Source organism: Poecilia reticulata, chromosome 4 (genome assembly GCF_904066995.2).
Source record: "Poecilia reticulata chromosome 4, P_reticulata-male-v2, whole genome shotgun sequence".
NCBI lineage: Eukaryota > Metazoa > Chordata > Actinopteri > Cyprinodontiformes > Poeciliidae > Poecilia > Poecilia reticulata.
In genome coordinates, this window is record NC_088833.1 from 6491758 (window position 1) to 6510172 (window position 18415).

The following is an 18415-nucleotide window of genomic DNA, read 5'->3' on the forward strand; positions in this document are numbered from 1 at the left end:
AATATGTTTTAAGCAAAGAAAATTATTTTAGGAAGGAGGTAATATTTAATACAATATTTGAAATTTCTATTTATGTTGAGGATTTTTCCTGCGTCCTTTTCTGTAAGCACATCTAATTCCTAAATTCAGTTTGTCAGAAAACAATTCTATACTATCAAAAAGTATTTATATACTTTACAGTATATCTGATCAATTGCTTTTTATTCAATTTAGCTTAGGTCAGTTTACTGTTCAAGCAAACCTGGTGTTGCCGTGGTGATTAAACCAGGTGTTGGTGGTTTTGTCTGTGTGGACAGTCCTTATCCATCCCAGTTCCAGCTCAATAAAATGGCTCAAGTGGTGAATGTGGTAGCTCTTCCCAAGCTTTGTGAATTTTCTCAAAAATCTGAATGGCGGTTGTCTACAAACTTAAGTCTGCACAATATTAAAATTTCTTCTTTACCAAACTTTTTCTTTCCATTCAAATGTTCATTATTTAAGCTTGTATAGTGCAATCTGTGAACATCCGCTTCTCTAGGACTCATCTTTTGTGACTTACTTTGTGGAGGTTGTCTGCAGAAAAACTGTAGACGACAGTCTTTACAATGATTATTTAGTCCACAACATGACCATACTGTCACATTTTTGTATCAAAAATACTTTTTGTCTTGTATAATAGTGTAATTTTCTGGGAAGCCCAACCTTTGGTTTTCATTAGCTTTGTAAAAGCTGTACTGTGCCTACAGTATGTTAACGTTGACAAAGTACAACAGAGTGTGTGTGCGTGTGTGTGTGTGTGTGTGTGTGTGTGTGTGTGTGTGTGTGTGTGTGTGTGTGTGTGTGTGTGTGTGTGTGAATGACCATTGAATGCCCTGATCGATAACGGATCCGTTTCGCTAAACATTTGTGGAAAGGCCAAATATTGATCAGGAATCACAATGAAAGTGTTCAAAGTAATTTGCATTAAGAGAAGGAAAAAACATCCTGAGTTGGCAAAGATGTGATCTTCAGCTTCAGAAAGCCTGTTTCAATGATCAATTCTCTAGACAAAAAAATCACAGGAGTCTTCTTAAACTGAGCCTGAAAATTAAGAAGTAAGAATAAACAGGATATTTACATGACAGGATCAAGGTTAAAATACATAAATGTCTTTAATTGTTGCTTGTATTATTTACATTCTGAATATATATATATATATATATATATATATATTCTGCACATCAACAAAGTCAATGATTGAATACTTCTAGTTTACAAATGTAAAATCAACTTTTTCCATTGCATAACAAGGACAAAAAAAAAGAAAAGAATTGTGATCACATAGAAATTCACTCAATAAATCAACATAAATATTCAGCTGATCCAGATAACTATATTGTAGTGGGCTTTGATTATTTCTTTTCATTTTCTTTGCTCAGATTTGGCAAAGTTTAGTTTTGGATCCATGTCAGACCTCATTGTGCAGTCAGTGGGGTTCACTTCCATTTCTTTTTGCAGTCTGACATGTGAACAAAGACGAACAGAAGCATAAAATATAAATAAGATGCCAGAAAAAAAAGAGTATTCTTAGAGGAAGGAACCACAGTCAGACACATGGAGTTAAACTTCCTTTTGACTTATCTTATTTCAGTCCGTACCATATAAACCCTGCGCCTGTCCAATTTAAAATATTACAGTAATATTTTAAAGCATGCTCCTTCACATGTGGGGAAATTACACACTTAGGTTCAACAAGGTGCACATATTTTAACAACTGTCAAGATAAGCAGAGATAAGGAATGACAGGACATGTGTGTTTATATATATATATATATATATATATATATATATATATATATATATATATATTATTTCACTTTATTAATGTTTTGTGGAGTCAATGTAATTCAAAGTTAAATTCCAAAATCTTTTGTTTACATGCACAGGAGTATTGTAGCTTAAATACTACTACACAAAATAAGACGCTGCCATAGCTTTCTAGGATTTTGTTGTTCTCCATCCAATTAAATCAACAAAGTAGTGGAAAAATAATTAGGCTAATATTTGAAAAGTAACACAAAACAGGGAGTCATGTTTACTATGTTTATTTTCAGACTTTTTTAAATTAATAAAATTACATCACTCCATTTGAACTTTCTACTGCTTTGAGAAATTGAGCATGATAGCAACTATAAAAACAAACAACTACAGAAAATAGCAAGTGCCAGGAAACCAGTAAGTTCTGGAAGTTCTGAATCCCCTCTGTGTGTGTTATTGTGCCAAGGCTACGCTTCTGGGATTTTTTACTTTAAGATACCAAATATGTTGAGCGGATTTCTGAAAAAGGACAGAGTGAGCACTTTTGCAATAGAAATGGTCTGAGCTGGAAGCCTGGATGAGCTAAAAGTGAAGCAATTAGCCAAACTGATTTAAACATTTAAACAAAATAGGCATGTTTAGGAGTGTTTTTCAGGTCTCTTCAAATTTTCTTTAAAAAAAAAAAAGGGGATTAAATATTAATCTTCACTTTATAAATTTGAGCAGGAGATTTTGCTATCACTAATTAGGTTGATAATGTCTTAATTTTCCCCTGGGCTTTAGTTTTCCTAATTTAACAACATGACTCCGGCAAATTTTGACTGCATTCTCAGCTGTCTTTTGTTTCACTTTTTATTTATTTTTTTTCCCATATTTCTTAATGTTGGGTATGGAAATGGATATGGCTACACTGAGCTAAAAAACTGAATACAACTTAACATGAGTCACTCAGTCGTAGAAATGCCAGTGATTTTAGGTTAAAAGAAAACAATAAGAATAATAAAAATACTTAACATTCATATGCAAATTATCAAACTATCATGCTTAAATGAGCAGCATTCACCAGTTTCTTCCTCTAATTATATCAATAATCAATTTGTGTCGTGACATTTATGAGTGATATTTGGTGTTAATCTTTAAACGTGTTAAACTGAATGTGGTTGTGTCTCTTTTAATGGAATTATCTGACCTCTCAGAACTTGTGTTAAAAGAAATGTATCTTGATTTAGGTGTCATCTTTAAAATGTCACATTAAAAGCTTCATTCTGACTTTGAGTCAGTAAATCTCTTGGGTAATCTGGTATCCAAAGCATACTGCTCCTCCTGCCTCTGCTGTACACTGTGTGTTTTTATATAGACACTCGAGCGGCAGCCTGCTCGGCCTCATTGTCATGGCAACCGCGTTTCTGTGCACATCAACTCATCTACGTAATCGTGCTATTTATCTTGTTCCCAGAATAGCCTGAGGGTGCTGGTACCTGAAGCCTGGTCAGATCCATGAAAGTGAGCATTTAAAAAATCCAGAACACTTAGACAGCGATAATATATTCTAAAAGAAATAAGATCTCAGATTTATTTCAGATTTGCCCGAAGAAACAACTCTCAGCAGTCATTTTCCTTCCTAAAATAACAGAGCACAAGTAGCTCCTCCTTGCATCATTTGAACTCATTAAATCTCTGCCATGAGTTGAACTAAAATGATGCCAATTTTTCCAATCTAAACTGGATCTGACTAGAGAAAACCCATTAAACCCATCGTGGGCTGCAGTGTATCCACTATGTAGTGATGTAATGAGTTTTGCAGCTTGGTTCACTGGGCTATTTTTTTTTTTAAACTCAAACCTCAGCTCATATGGAAACAAAACCACAAAGAAGTTGCACAGACATCCCTTGTTTTTATTGCTCTTCATCCAGCACATATGTTGAAAGGAACTAACGTTTCATACGACTTCATCTTAGTAACGTGAATAAAAACATCACCAGGGTTGTAGTTGTGTGTATTGTATTTAAAGAGAAAAGAGGGGAAAGTGGGGTTCTTTTAGGGTTATTTGTTTAAGAGTTCAGGGTCAAGTCTGAGCACACTTTTTCTTACTTGTCTCTAGTGGCTTTATGGAGCTGTCTCCAATGAGAGACCATTGTGTGTACATAATGTTTGTTGGCACAGACTAAACATTTCCATCCTACTACTATGGGTAGGGGGGAAAGTGGGACAAAAAGAAAGTGAGGAGGAGAGAAAACACTTCAGTGGTTCAGATGAAAAGATTTTAAGTTACTAAGTTTTACAACAACATTTTTAAAACATTTGCCTAATGTTTTTTTCTTATCACTGTGACAACTTTGGAATGTTGTGGCTGGATGATACATTTTAGATGACACCTTTGTTCTAGTCTTTTTAAGCAAAGGTTGCTGAAGGTGGTATAAACCCTGGACAGTTCAATGGTCCATCAGAATTCCAATAGTGATATTGAATAAAGTCCAGTAACTCCCATAAGTATATAAGAACAATTCCAAATGTAGGAAAGAACAGTTGACTGTAGATGTCGATATTTTAGATGTAGATGTGAATATTTTAGCTTTCATTCCTGCCACCAGATGTTTAAAATATGGATTATAGGTTGTTGTGGGAACTACAAGTACTGAAGCACATACTCAATAAATAGAAAAAAGAGACTTCCACTGCAAGGTTTACTAATATAACATGGGGTATTCCAGTGATTCAGTTGTTGGGAGAAAAACATCCTCTTATTTCGGGGAGCAGAGTAACAACGCTGGAGTCAGAGCTTTCTTTCGTCTTGGTCTTATTTTACATTTATTTTATTAAAAAAAAACTATCATGAGCTTTCAGCCTTCCAGCAATAAGGTATTGGTTTTAAATCCCATCCTGGGGTCTTTTAGCAACTGTTTGCATGTCCCCAGTGACTGTGTGGATTCTCGCTGGGTACTCCAGCTTCCTCCGACAGTATATTTAAAGAAAAAGACTTTAGGTTAACTGATTACCAAGTGGGCAGTGTGGTAAAATATTTTTACTGATTAGACTAAATGTTATGCTTACATATTGAAAGATGCCCACCTCTGTCCACCAACCCTGTAGCATCAGGATGTTAAACTGCTGACTGACTGGAGGAATAGCAACAATGTGTTGGATGATCAAAAAACTTTTTCAAAACTTTGGGACTCATCGGTTTCCTTCTGGCTCATAAGTAACATTGCCATCCAAGAAAGCTTGTGTTATTGGATTTCTTTTGCTGAATAAGATTTAAAAATATATTGCTTTTCTTGATTGTTCGATCTTCCACACCATCCCCACAAATCAACTACTAAAGCTTTCAGCACCTGGCATGCAACATCTACGCAGTCGGCATAACACATTCACCAATCGACAGTCAAAAGCACAGACTCCTGGTCTAGCTACAGTATATCTGGACACACTAGCAGAGGCAAAGGCGTGGTTAAAGAAACAAAACGAACCAAGGCATTCAAGCTGCCATGACGACAGAGCAATCATCTTAGGAAAAATACAGGATTTTGCTATTAAACTTCACACTAAAGAGGCACAACTTCTTCATTGCATAAAACTGAAAAAAGGCTATATTCAGGATTTTCACAGAGTCAGACACCACTAATAACAGATGCGCAGAGTAGCTGTAATGTGAATTTACATTATTGTAGATGGTTGCACTGAAGCAAGACTGTACAATGACAAAACTATGTGGTATATTATTTTCTTTAAACTTTTTCAAACCTTGCTGAATTTTCTTTAACATTAAAAGTTACTGTTGGTTAGAGGAATGTTTTAGGTAGTAACATGCGCACAAATTTCATAATAATCACTTGCACAGCACATTTTGGTAAAATTAACTAATGTGGTGTACAATTACTAGACAAGGCCAGTTATGCATAAATACGTTTGTACAGCATATTTTGTGTAAATCTACTGTATGAAAAGAGGCCAATTTATGTTGGACTTTTTATCCTTTTTAAATCTAGTACATGTAACTACACTAATGCTATTGTTTTGAAATGTCCAGTCTCAAGGGATTGGATCCCGGCAAATGGTCATGAGAAGAATCTGAAGAGAGATTTTCATGACTCGCATCCGAAATCTGATAAAAAAAAAAAACAATAACATAGTCAGCAATTGAGTCTCAATAACATTATTGAGGAAGAATTAAAGGGAGACAAATTTAGAAACCACTGTCATATCACAGAATCTGCAATAATGTTTCAGCTCTCTGGCAAATCATGTCACTGTGCTTTTTTTTCTACAGAAAAATTAAAAATATACATCTCAAATTAAAATTGGGGCCTGCTAAAAATATCCTGAGACAGACTGTGGTACTGAATTTTAAAGTAATTTTCCTATATTTGAGTGAGGCTTCCCCCCGTTGTCGAAAAAAAATTGAGCCAAATCCTGTAAAATGGTGACATCAATGTTTTCTAGAAAAGTCAGTGCAGAGGGAAGAATGTTATTGTCATTTAACATGGTTGTTCACCCTCAATGTGATGGTCCTTTTTTACAAAAACGTCACATCTTCCTGTGACTGCACCCATCGCCAGTGAGCATCGTACTCCAGGTGCATTTTGCCATTCATTTTGCATGTATCCAAGTCGATCTTTCCGTTTTTGTACTGTTTGGCTTTGGGGCTCTGTCTGGTTCCCAGTTTGTCAGGGACGCCTTTGCGAGTCGGGCTGCCTGTCTGTGCTGCTGTTTTTTCCAGAACACCATTGACCTTAAGCATTTGCGTTTTGGCATCGTCTTTTAAAACGGGGCTGCCCTTATCCATTTCTGCAGGCTTGGTTCGGACTGGAGAGTTGTCCTTGGAGCTGTTTGACTTGACCTGGGGAAACCTGACGGAAGCTCCTAATATTCCAGCTTCACTACCTCCAGACCCAGTGACGGCACTGCTAACCCCATGTCCCCCTAACATTTCCTTGCCACCTGTCCCAGTTCGAATCTGATTCCCATCTCCATTACTCGACCTAGCTCCCACAGCAGCTCCTGCTCCACACACTCTCGGGGCTCCGGCTGTGTCGCTCTCGGGTGCAGCTTCTGAAACCAGTGGCGTGGTGGAGCAAATGACAGACTCTGAGCTGGAGGGGCAGTACTCATCCATGTCATCAGCCAGAGTGTCCAGGTAGCTGCCTATAGAGATGTTGTCTAGCTTGTCATTAGTGGGGTCCTGCAGGCTGCTCCAGGAACCCCTCCAAGACGTGTCGGGGCCCTCACCCAAACTGTACTGACTGCTGGTCAGGCTGCTGCAGTGACTGGTTAGTGTGCTGCGCTCCTCCATTAGCCATTTCACTGCCTCGATGCCCTCATGGACCGCCAGCAACTGTTGCAAAATCTTGACATCTACTGAGCGAAGATGAGCCTGTGAACACAGCAAAGGAGACATCTTCAAAATACTGCAGACGGCTGTGAATTTTAATTATTAGTTTTACATTAGTTTACATTTTACACTATTAAATCTTTTGCAATTTTGCCTTCTAAAATTGACTTCATACTCTTTTCTCATGTTTCCCATGCATGTCTTTAAGTCATATCTTTAATATTAATGAAAAAGTACTAGTTCCATCAGCAGATTATTTCACATATAACTAGAACTTTTTCATCAGTGTGAATGAATTATTGACTTAAAACAATAAATTTCGTTTTAGTTTTGTCTTATTGGAAGTGAACCAAGACATTTGCACTAGAAACTAGAACAAAAATACTATAATTTAGTGTTTTTGCATTGTAGGAATTATTGTATAATTATTGGACATATTTTTCTTTTTAATCTTTTAGTCAGCTGTTTTCCAAATGTATTCCTTCAATACCTAAAAGGCATCTTGTTTTATTTGTACAGTTTTTACTCCCGGGTAAGAGAATTCATTTTAACATTAATTAACTTTACTGGAAAGCTGTGAGGTGGGTTTGAGTTTGAGAAACATGCAATACTGTTTTATTCACATTAAAAACTTTAAACGTAAAACGTTGGTTATATCCACTAAATAATTATTGCATCAGCGCCAAAAAGGGAGAATGTTTACTGACACCAAAAGGAAAAAAAATCTTCTATAAGGGGAATCCACAGGATATGCCTGGAAAGCATTTAAAACAGTCAGCCATTGGCTCAAGACACATGTGCTAACACTATTATAAGGCTATTAAAGTTTTACAGATTACCATAATTGGAAGAAATGTTTAACAGACACAAGCAGGTGGAGGTCTGATACTATAAATGGGAAATAAATTAGGGAAGAAACAAGAAAGTAAAAGGAAAATATGAGTAAAACTGGCCCTGTAGAAGAAGCTGAGATCAAAATTGCACAGAGAGGAAAATGTGGCACATTTGTGGTCTTGAATAGCTTTGTTTTGGTTAAAAAGGCAATAATTACACAAAATTACACACAGTAATCAACTGCAAAATGTCCAGCTAACTTCAGAAGAAGCAAAACGGTTTTTGTGGTCATGGAAAAATTGTTCCTTATAGATTTGCAGAGGTCTGTCAGTGAGGAGCAAACCAGCAGGTGATATATGGCACCAATATTTAAAGCTGAGCCTAATTATATTCTCATCACTACTGTTCCCTCACCACTAGGCATTCATTTTTCATTTTATTTGAATGAGAGTTGTCAGTATTATCACAAAATCATAAGACAAAGGAAGCTAAGAAAGAAAAAGAGTACCATTAATAGCAATGCCCTTTTGTGGAGCATCTACTGCAGTTTCTGCAGGAATGTCTGTTTGGATGCGTAGCTGGAACCAGGTGTGATTGTGATTATTTCCAAATTAAAGGGTATTATGTTAAACCAGACACCATAAACCTCTTGCATGCTTTCAGTTTTAGTAAGTTAGATTATTATAATAGTTTTTTCACAGTTTTTGTTGTTGTTTTTTTTATAAACTTCAGACAGCTGCAGCTCATCCAAAATGTGGCAGCCAGAGGCACTAAATATTTTCGGGCTGAAAACCATTTCTTAGTTTTTATGCTCCTCAGTGCTGGTGAAAACACCCTGGAAACCTGGGACCTGCGGAAGCTGCTGGATCCTTTAAATCCGGACTGAAAACATGAGATTTACTGCAGCTTACAGAGCAGATGAAAAACCATTTGCCTATTCACTGAGGAATGATTAAAGCATGAGATTTAAATTTGCCACATCGTATTTTCTCAGCATTTTTCAAAACAGTTTTAATTTTAATGTTTCTGCCTTGGTTTTGTGTAAAGTATTTTGGATTGCCCAGTGTTTGAATAGTGTCATCTTTCACGGCTGCTGCATTGTTTCCTACCACACACTTGCCTTCCACGAAACTTTTCATTATTGTGGTTGGACACAGAACTCCATCAACAGCCAGCGTCTTCAGCATTGATCCGTCAACTCAGCATTTTTTCCGATGATTGTGTAAGGCATAACCTATTTGTAGTATATAAAATATGTTTTATTGGTGATGTAACGCTCAACTAATCCAAGAAAATAGAAATTAGCTTTTCCACTAGCTAACACAAGTAAGCCATTGAACTGTTTCATACAAGATACTGTAACTTCATGATGACATTCTAACATACATATGTCTGCTTACAAACCAGACATATGTATGTTTGTAGACATGAAATGAATGAAATAAAATGAACGCTGTCTGTCTAACAGGGTGGATCATTGCATGAATGCGATCTGGAGATCAGCAACTGCTGCTTCCTGCACGTGTGGCTCTTAACCTGCTGGCAGGCTGGCACAGGCAGATTCTGGCTGGCAGCGTCCGACTGCCTAATGAGGGTGGTGATAAAAGTAGCTCCATGCCTGTCAGCGCTGAGGTGGCATAATGCTAACGGAGGCTGCATGCACAGCTCAGCTGCTGAATTCCTTCCCTGCAGAGATTGACTGGATTTATGGTGCTGTCAAGTCTCAGTAAATTACCGAGTGTTAACTGAGGTGAGGACAGGGGGAAAAGGCACTTTACTGGTTGGCTGGTGTTTAAATTACCACAGAAAAATGCTTGACTTACAACTTGGGATGATTTTGCTTTTGCATCTTCCTTAAATGCAAACTTGTGAATAGCTTACTGTATGTAAAATAAATAAATAAACAGAACAAGCTCTTCTTTGTGGCAGCAGTGGGATCCATGCAATTTGCTTTTCTGTCAATGTTGCTTAGCGTTGCTTATGTTGCTGACCCAGGAAGAATTTCTTTCATCCCTACCATTGTTGTTGTTTAGTTCCTTTATTTAACTGCACATTGAATTCAAACTCGCTCATTACAGAAAGGCCACTGTCAGACGGGAAAGGTCAAAGTGGAGCTTTAAATGTTTTTCTGTGATCCAGACAGGATGGAAGTGGAACCCAGACTTCAAGGACAACACAGAACTAAATCATCACTAATGATCTTTTCATGTTTTTGAAGACATCAGTACTGGGCAGCCAAAAACTCAGGCATGATGCACCATCTGGTTTATCCATATGATTCTGGAAGGCTCGTTTTCCTGATGCACATATCGTAATCTTTCCTTTTAGAAGCGACATTTGAGTCAAGTTGATTCAAACAGTTTGGTTTCCTTCGTTTCACCTGGAGTATAGTCCACAAATGTTTAATATTGTATAGGTCAGAGCAGTTTTTATGTGCTTGGGAAATGTGTACTGTTGGCACACTTGATTTTATTTCAGGTGGCATCATGCTGTGAGGTTGTTTTGCTACCAGACATCCTGGTGAATGCAGTGGGTGGGATAATGAAGAAAGAGAACAACATCCAAATTGTGTAACTCCCCCTGAACTAAATCTTTGACAAATGGGTATGATTCAGGACAACGATCCAAACACAATCAAAAATAATTTAGCAATAGGCTTATTCTGGTATATGTATTATTAAGCTTCTGTCATGTCCCTTCCCTTAAGCCTGTTGAAAATCTAAGGCAAAGCTTAAAGTAAAGTCTGTGTCAGGAGATCAATTGGCTTCAATTAGTTTTAAGGAACTCTTCCATTTGTGGCCGAGCATCCAGCTGGGGTTATACCGAAAACTCGTTGATGGCTGCAAAAATAATTCTCTGCAATTTAGGCATATCACCATTACACTATTGTGCAGCTAGTGTTTGTTTCAAAAGATGGAAGAAAACAAAAATTACTTGCACTATATCATGCACAATTTTATCATTAGATCAGCCGTGCAGCTAATTATTTTGGCTGCATGGATGATATTTGGCAGGGTGTACCCATGTACACCTTTCCAAAGTACAGGGTGTACTTTGGCATGAGTACCAAAGTACACCCTGTATAATGCACATGACCACTGCTACACAGTCAATCAGATATTGCACCAATGACCTTATGCTACCATTGCACAATCACCTGGCATTCTGGATGTTGAAACTGAAACTTAAACTGACAGCTTGACCTACTTTATGATTAACTTTCCTAATAATGTGATCTTTTTGGGGGCACTAATATAAAAAGCCAAATGTAAGTATTTTTCAACATGACATCATACATGGCAAAATAAACAGAAACGTGGTGTATACATATTCGAGCCTCTATGTACAATTCTGGGTATATTACATTAGAAAAAATCCACACTCCTTGTTTATTTTTAAATAAATTGATATACAGAAAAACTAGTGTCCAAACTCCTTATAACCTTATTTCAACATGGCTAAGATTAGAAAAATGTCAGAACAGACCATCTTTAACAACACATCACTTGTCCTTAATTAATTTCTCTGTAAAACAGATTCCAATTATTGGTTTATCTGTCAAGTGAGTTTGAAGAATCCTGCCCTCTCTGAAGCAAAAGCACAAACAATCAGGAAGCAGCTTTAATTTGTCCCCAAAACCATAATTAGTCAGTGGGAAATGTATTATTCTGCAGATTTTTTCTTTAAGCTGACTATAGCATTTCTTGGGGAAAAACTATCAAGTATTTTTCCCCTTGTAAAAATGCTGTAATAAATACAGTTGTGGGAAGGAAAAGAAGGGGTGCAGTTCTTGCATTGAAACAGCAAGAATGGAGATTCAAAAAGACGGAGAGCAAAATGTAGCTGAAACGATAGCACAGTCAGCTGAAGCATAAGGCGTGACGCAGGCCCGCCCGTATGGCAAAAAAACATCTTGCCAATGTCACACAGCTTCCACACAGACTGCTGAATCACTGCCAGCTGGGACACCAGTTATCTCATTTAGCAACAAACACACACGCACAGTCTCTTATATCCTCTCATGTCATTGTCTGCTTTTTCCCCTTCCCCGTCTCTCTCAGGTCATCTGCAGACAGACGGTGTCCTTGCAGTGTCCCTTCACCCTGAAATAGACCATCTGTCTGCAATCCAGCCCCTGAAATTTATTTTGTGCCATATTCTACTCAACTGTCATAGCCAAATAAAATATTTGGCATTCTGGTTCTGAATAAATAAAAAAAATGAAACTGCAGTTTTGAATTAGAAGCCACATTGAGCTTTAAATCTAAGGTGATGTCTCATAATGCAGCATTCATGACTATGAAGCTAAATACAATTTAATCGGATTTTTCTTTTCTTAAAAAAAAAAAAAAGATAATTAAAAATAAAATATGATCATGGTTCCACTAATTGTATTCTAATTTGAATTCCAAGCTGTTGGGTTTGGTTTGGAGTAGACGGCAAATTTCAACAGAGCGGTGGCTGTATAAGCTTTTGTAAACAGGGCGATACGATAAAAAAAAAAAAGAATATTCATTTGGTAATAATTTAGTTTGACACAACCACACATTGACTGGGACATCTCTAAGTAGATGACCAGATAAAGATTTTTCACACGGTAGTTTTGAGGGCTCAGTGCTCATTTTGCAATGACTGAGTTGTCAGAGGGAAACTTAGGACAAATAAGTCCTAAATTATCACTTTGTGGTAATTTACAGAAAACATAAAGGGGGGCATAAGAGACATGTAATACAAGAAAAATGACCAACAGCATATTGTCATCAACAAAACATAAACATCAGAGTTGTGAGAGTCCGGCTTGCTGTTCATCTTTCTTTGTTGTGAATGAGTGTCCCTGTCCAGTAAATTTGTTTCAGATCTGTGGTGCTTAATTGTCCATTTTAATTGTGTTACAAATTGCAGAAGTTTTAGCATGTGTTAGCGAGTATATAGCTAAAGCCATCCCAAAACTAGCTTTTCCAAAATCAGCCATTCCACAGCCAGCGTTTGGAATTCCAAGGTGTCTAAATTTCAACCAAAAAAGTCCAGGAGTTTTAAAGTAGTCCTCATACTTCAAAATTATTCCATTCACCCAGTGCAATAAGCAACACACACACTGACACACACAGATGAGCACTTGAGACTCGAGACAGATGCTGAAGCCCTTGTCCCCATGCTGTGCTTCCCCTATGACGGGATAAATAAGAGAAGGATTTAAACTATTGCAAACTATTTCATGAAAATCTGCTGATTTTACTTTACTCATTAACACCCTGCCTCATAAAGCTGTTCTAATGACTTTATTTGCATGGGGTAAGGTGCTAAAAATACAGAAACACATTCTGTGTCTTTGCTAGACTGTGTGTGTGTGTGTGTGTGTGTGTGTGTGTGTGTGTGTGTGTGTGTGTGTGTGTGTGTGTGTGTGTGTGTGTGTGTCTGCTTTGGCATTACTCTGCAGACTCTTCTCACATGCATTACTGTAAATCTTACTAAGCAGATAGCTGATGAAAGTGCAGTGCTCACATCTACTCCTCTGCACTCTCATTACACTATACCACTCTGTGAGATGAATGAAACACACACACACACACACTCACATGCAGCAGGAGGGTGTATTTGTGGTACATTTGACTGTCTGCAGGGTAGAAAGTTGCTGTTTATCACCACAACTATATTGTCGCTCCCTCTTTCTTCCCAGCAGAGAGGATTGATGACACCCCACAAATCCTTCAGATTGTGTGCTCCTAATAGATTCAGAGAAATTACAAAAACCTTGAAACAGGACCGGTCCTGCACACAGGCATCATCAGCAGTGCCCAAGGAGCAGCAGCTGCTGTAGGGGGCGCTGCTGCTGCTGCAGCAGCAACTCTCAAAAGAAGAAACAAAACAGAATGAAACAATGTGCATAACTGGTTGGTGCCCTTTTCTCATGCTCTAGGTTGAAAATAAGAATTCAGAGGATATAAACAGTGATCCTGCCCTCCATGTGCAGTTGTTCCTCATTCTGACCGAGCTCCATCGCTGTCAGTCTGAAATGACTGTGAAGGACAAAATGCTTCAGATGAAGCTTTCACCTTCTCTCTGATCTTTTAATTCTTATCTGAAATATATTTCACAATATAATTTTAACTAAAAAATGTTACATTGAACACATCAAGTAGCCTGTCTGCTGCAGCAAGTTCTGCTTGTACTCTGCAGTAACAGGTAAATGTAATCCATGTCTGTCCTGGACAGATTCACTCAGGACATTTTTGGCTTATTTGTTCACACGATCGCTCAATTTTTACTGTACTAATAAAACTACTGCACTTTAAAACTGTAGCTCTGCTTTGAGCTGCAATCCTGAGGTGTAATAAACTTGACTGTCCAACATGTGACCAACTGCTGGGACTGTTTTTGGATGTTTAAGAACTAACCAATGTGTCAGAAACATCGTCGGATAACGGCTCGCTTTGTTAGGAAGTCTGGATGCTGTTGTGCATGTGCTCTGTGTCAGAGCCACAGGCTGTGTGCACGCCTCAATCTGCCGCAGGAATGCATTACATGCATTACATGCATGTACACTGAGGGGGGAAAAAATCAACTGTGGGGCAGAGGATTTACTCTGCTGCTCGGAGGAGGATTGGATCCTTGTAAACAAGATGACAGAGAAATCAGCAGCTGCTTGCTTGTTGGGGAATAATCTGCTTAAATAACATCAGAGTCTTGATCAAATAAGTGAGTGATAACATTTGAAACATTAAAGCAATCACTGTAGAACTCCCTGAAAGACACATAAGAAATAAAACAATACCATAGTAACTAACTGTTTATCCTTTGTGAGTGAACTGGTTACAGTATTGACACAAATGGTTTTATAAAAATGTATAACATGATCTGATTATTTATATTTAAAACACAAGAGAAACAATTATCCACTATTGTGTCGCGTTAGACAGATGTCATATCTACAACTTTTATTGATTTTATTATTTGTACTCAGATTTCTTAAAAAATATGACTGAACAACACAAAGTAAACTCTTTAATAGTTTTCAAGTAAATTACATCAAAATGGAAAATATATCTGTTTACTCTTCTATTTCTTATGACAAGCATAAAAAAGCACAATAACTCAGCAACCGTTGGAGTTATCTTCTGGATCTGTAGTTTGCTAACAGACACGCCACTCTTAGCTGATTGTAGTTTTCAGATGGCACTCCTTTAAAGGATGGCACGCCTATTTAGTTTCACGACCAGCAATATTTCCAAACAGCCATTTTTTAAAATTTTTAAATCCTCTTTAAGTGAAGGAGTTAATGAGTTTTCTTTTAGTCAACTGACTACATTGTGAAGCAACAGGTAGAGGACGGTCCATGCTCCATAAAGCCAGAAAAACCCCAGTACTAGAAAGCTCAACACTTAAACCATTCATCCACATAGTGATCCTGTTTGGCACCATCTGTCAGGTTGTTTCAACCACCAACCTCATTGATTCATGAATTTGTTCCTCCCTCTTTCGTCCTTCACCTTCTTCATCATCTTCTGACTAGAAACAATATTGAAGTTTGTATTGGCCCAGTCAAAGTCCTGACTTAAATGTGATTATCAATAAAGGAACCTACGGATTAGGGTGATGGCAAAAGGGCTTTTGACTTGAAAGGCATTATGAAAGATGATGAATAAATGAGCGGGAAGCAAAAGCCAGAATAAAATGGGGGGGAAAAATCCTTGGATTACAAAAAAAGGCTATAAATAATTTTGACATGCTAATTAATGCAATTAGATACAATTTGGTTTCCATTTATCATTTTTTATAGAACTACCTCAAATGTAAGCTGAATTTGATTTTAGGTTTGCCCTCCTGCTCCAATCCCTTTGCTTCCAAGTGTGCTCCTGGAAAATCTGTTTTTTAAGAGCTTGGAAAACCAATCCTACCTGATGTTCTCCTAATCCACAGAAACCAATAGGAGCTCCGTCCCTAGAGTGTAATGCTAAACGAGGGGCAAAAGGTAAAATAGGATTTAGCCAAATAACTTTCTCCACAGCCAACATTTTACAATCCAACCTAATGAATCTGTACGGTGGCCTGTAGAGGACCCTGCACTATTTCCTCTTTTCCTGTACATTCGTTTTAAATCATTGCTCCTGCATGGACGGATTAATTATCTTAAATGTGTCCAGCTATTCACAGCAACCTTCTCCAGCTGGATGAGAGCCTCCGTTGAGCTGCGTCAGTGTGACAGCTCAACTGCGCTGACTGACACTGACAAACTGGATCTACATCCACTGGCTGACACAGAAACACACACACACACACACACACACACACACACACACACACACACACACACACACACACACACACACACACACACACACATCGATATCTTACCATCTCCATCCTGAGCTTCCTAATCTTTTCATCCAAACTCTTCCTCCCAGTGTCCTTACTGGTGTCCTGAGGGGTGGCCAGTTTGGTTTCTCCCCGGAGAGAGGACGCATCTTCTCTCATCCACCTGAGCAAACCCTCGGGAGTCTTCCGGCCGATTTTTGTCTCTATGTCTTTCAGATCTGGGATGGTGTCGCTGGCGGTGCCTTCATCCATCGCACCGGCGCGTGCAAAGAGAAGATATTCCCAAAAGATTACGTCCTTCTGGTCTGTTTGGGACTTTCATTTCCTTTAGGACTGGGCGACATCCTCTGCGACTCCCGCTGAGCTGCGCTGGACTGCGCCAAGAGAGGAAAACACTTTGTAACAACACAACAGCGTTTTATTATCCCGCGCAGAGCAACAATTTAACGAGATCTTAATCCAAATTGAAACATATTTCTAACTTGGGCAGGTAAAAGGCGCAAGGGGGTAAAAAAAAAATCTAATTTGTCTCTTGTCTTGTTGCTTCTTCCTCCACGGCGGTTTGATGTCAGGAGTCCAGCTGATTGGCAGCTCAGAGGAGCCGTGGCGTCCCTGTCGGAGATTTTTATTCTGAAGCACACTGCGCAGATTCCACCTGCATGATGACAGCAGCAGCCGCAGAGTGCGAGAGGAGAGCGGAGAAGAAGAGACAAGTCAGGCGACACAACGCGGATCTGCATCCGGGCTCACTTTCAAAATAAAATCTACATACAGGAAATTGACTTAACTGTTATGCAACTGATGAAATAAAAAGTCTCTTTCTGTCTCTCTCCAAGTTGTCCTTGTTGATATCAAGGAATGTATTTATTCTTTATGTATCTATACAGTAAAACATTCCACTACCTGCAGGAAATTATTGCTTAGTGCTTTTTAGAAGAGGTAGAACATGGAAAAAGATAACATTTGGTGAAATAAACAGGTTTACTCTTATATGTAGATACAACATGTTTTTACTGCATACAAACAAGTCTAAAACTGTATTTTTGAATAACTGCATCATGGTGCGGGCAGAGTGTAATTTTGCAGTTTTATTAAATCTTTGGATGAGCATCTTTCACAGATTCAGGATCTCATTTTGGTGGAAAAGGTGTTAGGAGTGTGATGAATGAGGTGTTACAAATGGTGATCACACCACTCTGCAGTCTGACTCACACTTACACAATTGACAACTTTTCCCCTGCCTACACACACACACACACGCACACACGCGCGCACACACACACACACACACACACACACACACACACACACACACACACACACACACACACACACGCACACGCACACACAGCATAGACAGATTCCCCCCTAACAGGCCTGAACCTCCTGACATGGAATTGTGGGTAGGGTATGCGTCAGGTTAAAGCCATGTGGCTGTGAGACTAGAGGACTGATTTCCTGGAAAGTTTTCATGGCATAAGAAATCAAATAGTCCCCCAGGCAATGGCAGCAGACATGAACAAAAATGGCCAAAAAATTAGTGTGAATGACAAGCATAATTTTCCTACTGGGATATTTTTTTTTTTCCTTGTAGCTTAAGAGGAGAAGCAGAACCATATCTGGTGATTAGTTTTTGTCCACAAGTTTATTACAAAGGCATTTAAAGTTAGTGGTGGGCCAAAGAGGAATTATATTTGAAAAATACAATGAATTACACAATAAAGATCAAGGATAAGAACAGTTGTTCTTTGCTGAATATATCTTGTTTCTGTGCACTGCCTGGTACATTTAGAGATAAGGACTTTGATCTGTGGTCAGATCCGCTCAGGTCTCCCTAAAGCACCTGATGTTTTTACTGTGATCACTCATCCTAGCTGCGGATAAGAAGCCGACAGCTGCAGTTTTAAATGCACCAAATGGATGTAGGACGCTGCAGTAGAAGATGAAAAGCCATAAATGTGTATCTGTACCACTGACACAATAATGACCAAAGCTGGATTTGAAGGAGGATGTTGTTCTTTCTGATAACAAAGACAAGACACATTTTTTATCCCAGTTACTTTCTTTTTTCAGTCGGCATAATACATCTGTTTGCTACAGTAGCCATTCACCAAAACAGTAAATATGTGAACAATGGGTTAGTTTAAAAGCCAAAGACCTTT

At 38.3% G+C, this 18415-nt stretch overlaps 1 protein-coding gene across 1 annotated transcript; it reads right to left on the minus strand.

The window, feature by feature from the left end:
* Positions 1–1105: 1105 nt before the first annotated feature.
* On the minus strand, positions 1106–16960 carry lurap1 (leucine rich adaptor protein 1). Its single transcript, XM_008415208.3, has 2 exons — positions 16293–16960; positions 1106–7148 (listed from the first exon to the last, which is right to left on the minus strand). The coding sequence occupies exons 1-2, from the start codon at positions 16503–16505 to the stop codon at positions 6291–6293; spliced, it is 1071 nt and encodes a 356-aa protein (XP_008413430.2). The 5' UTR covers positions 16506–16960; the 3' UTR covers positions 1106–6290.
* Between the last annotated feature and the right edge of the window lie 1455 nt (positions 16961–18415).

Coding starts and splice junctions, on each gene's coding strand:
- lurap1 (XM_008415208.3), bottom strand. CDS start 16,505: ATGGATGAAGGCACCGCCAGCGACACCATCCCAGATCTGAAAGACATA. Junction 7,149..16,292: donor GGAAGCTCAGGATGGAGATG/GTAAGATATCGA, acceptor CTGTGTTCACAG/GCTCATCTTCGCTCAGTAGA.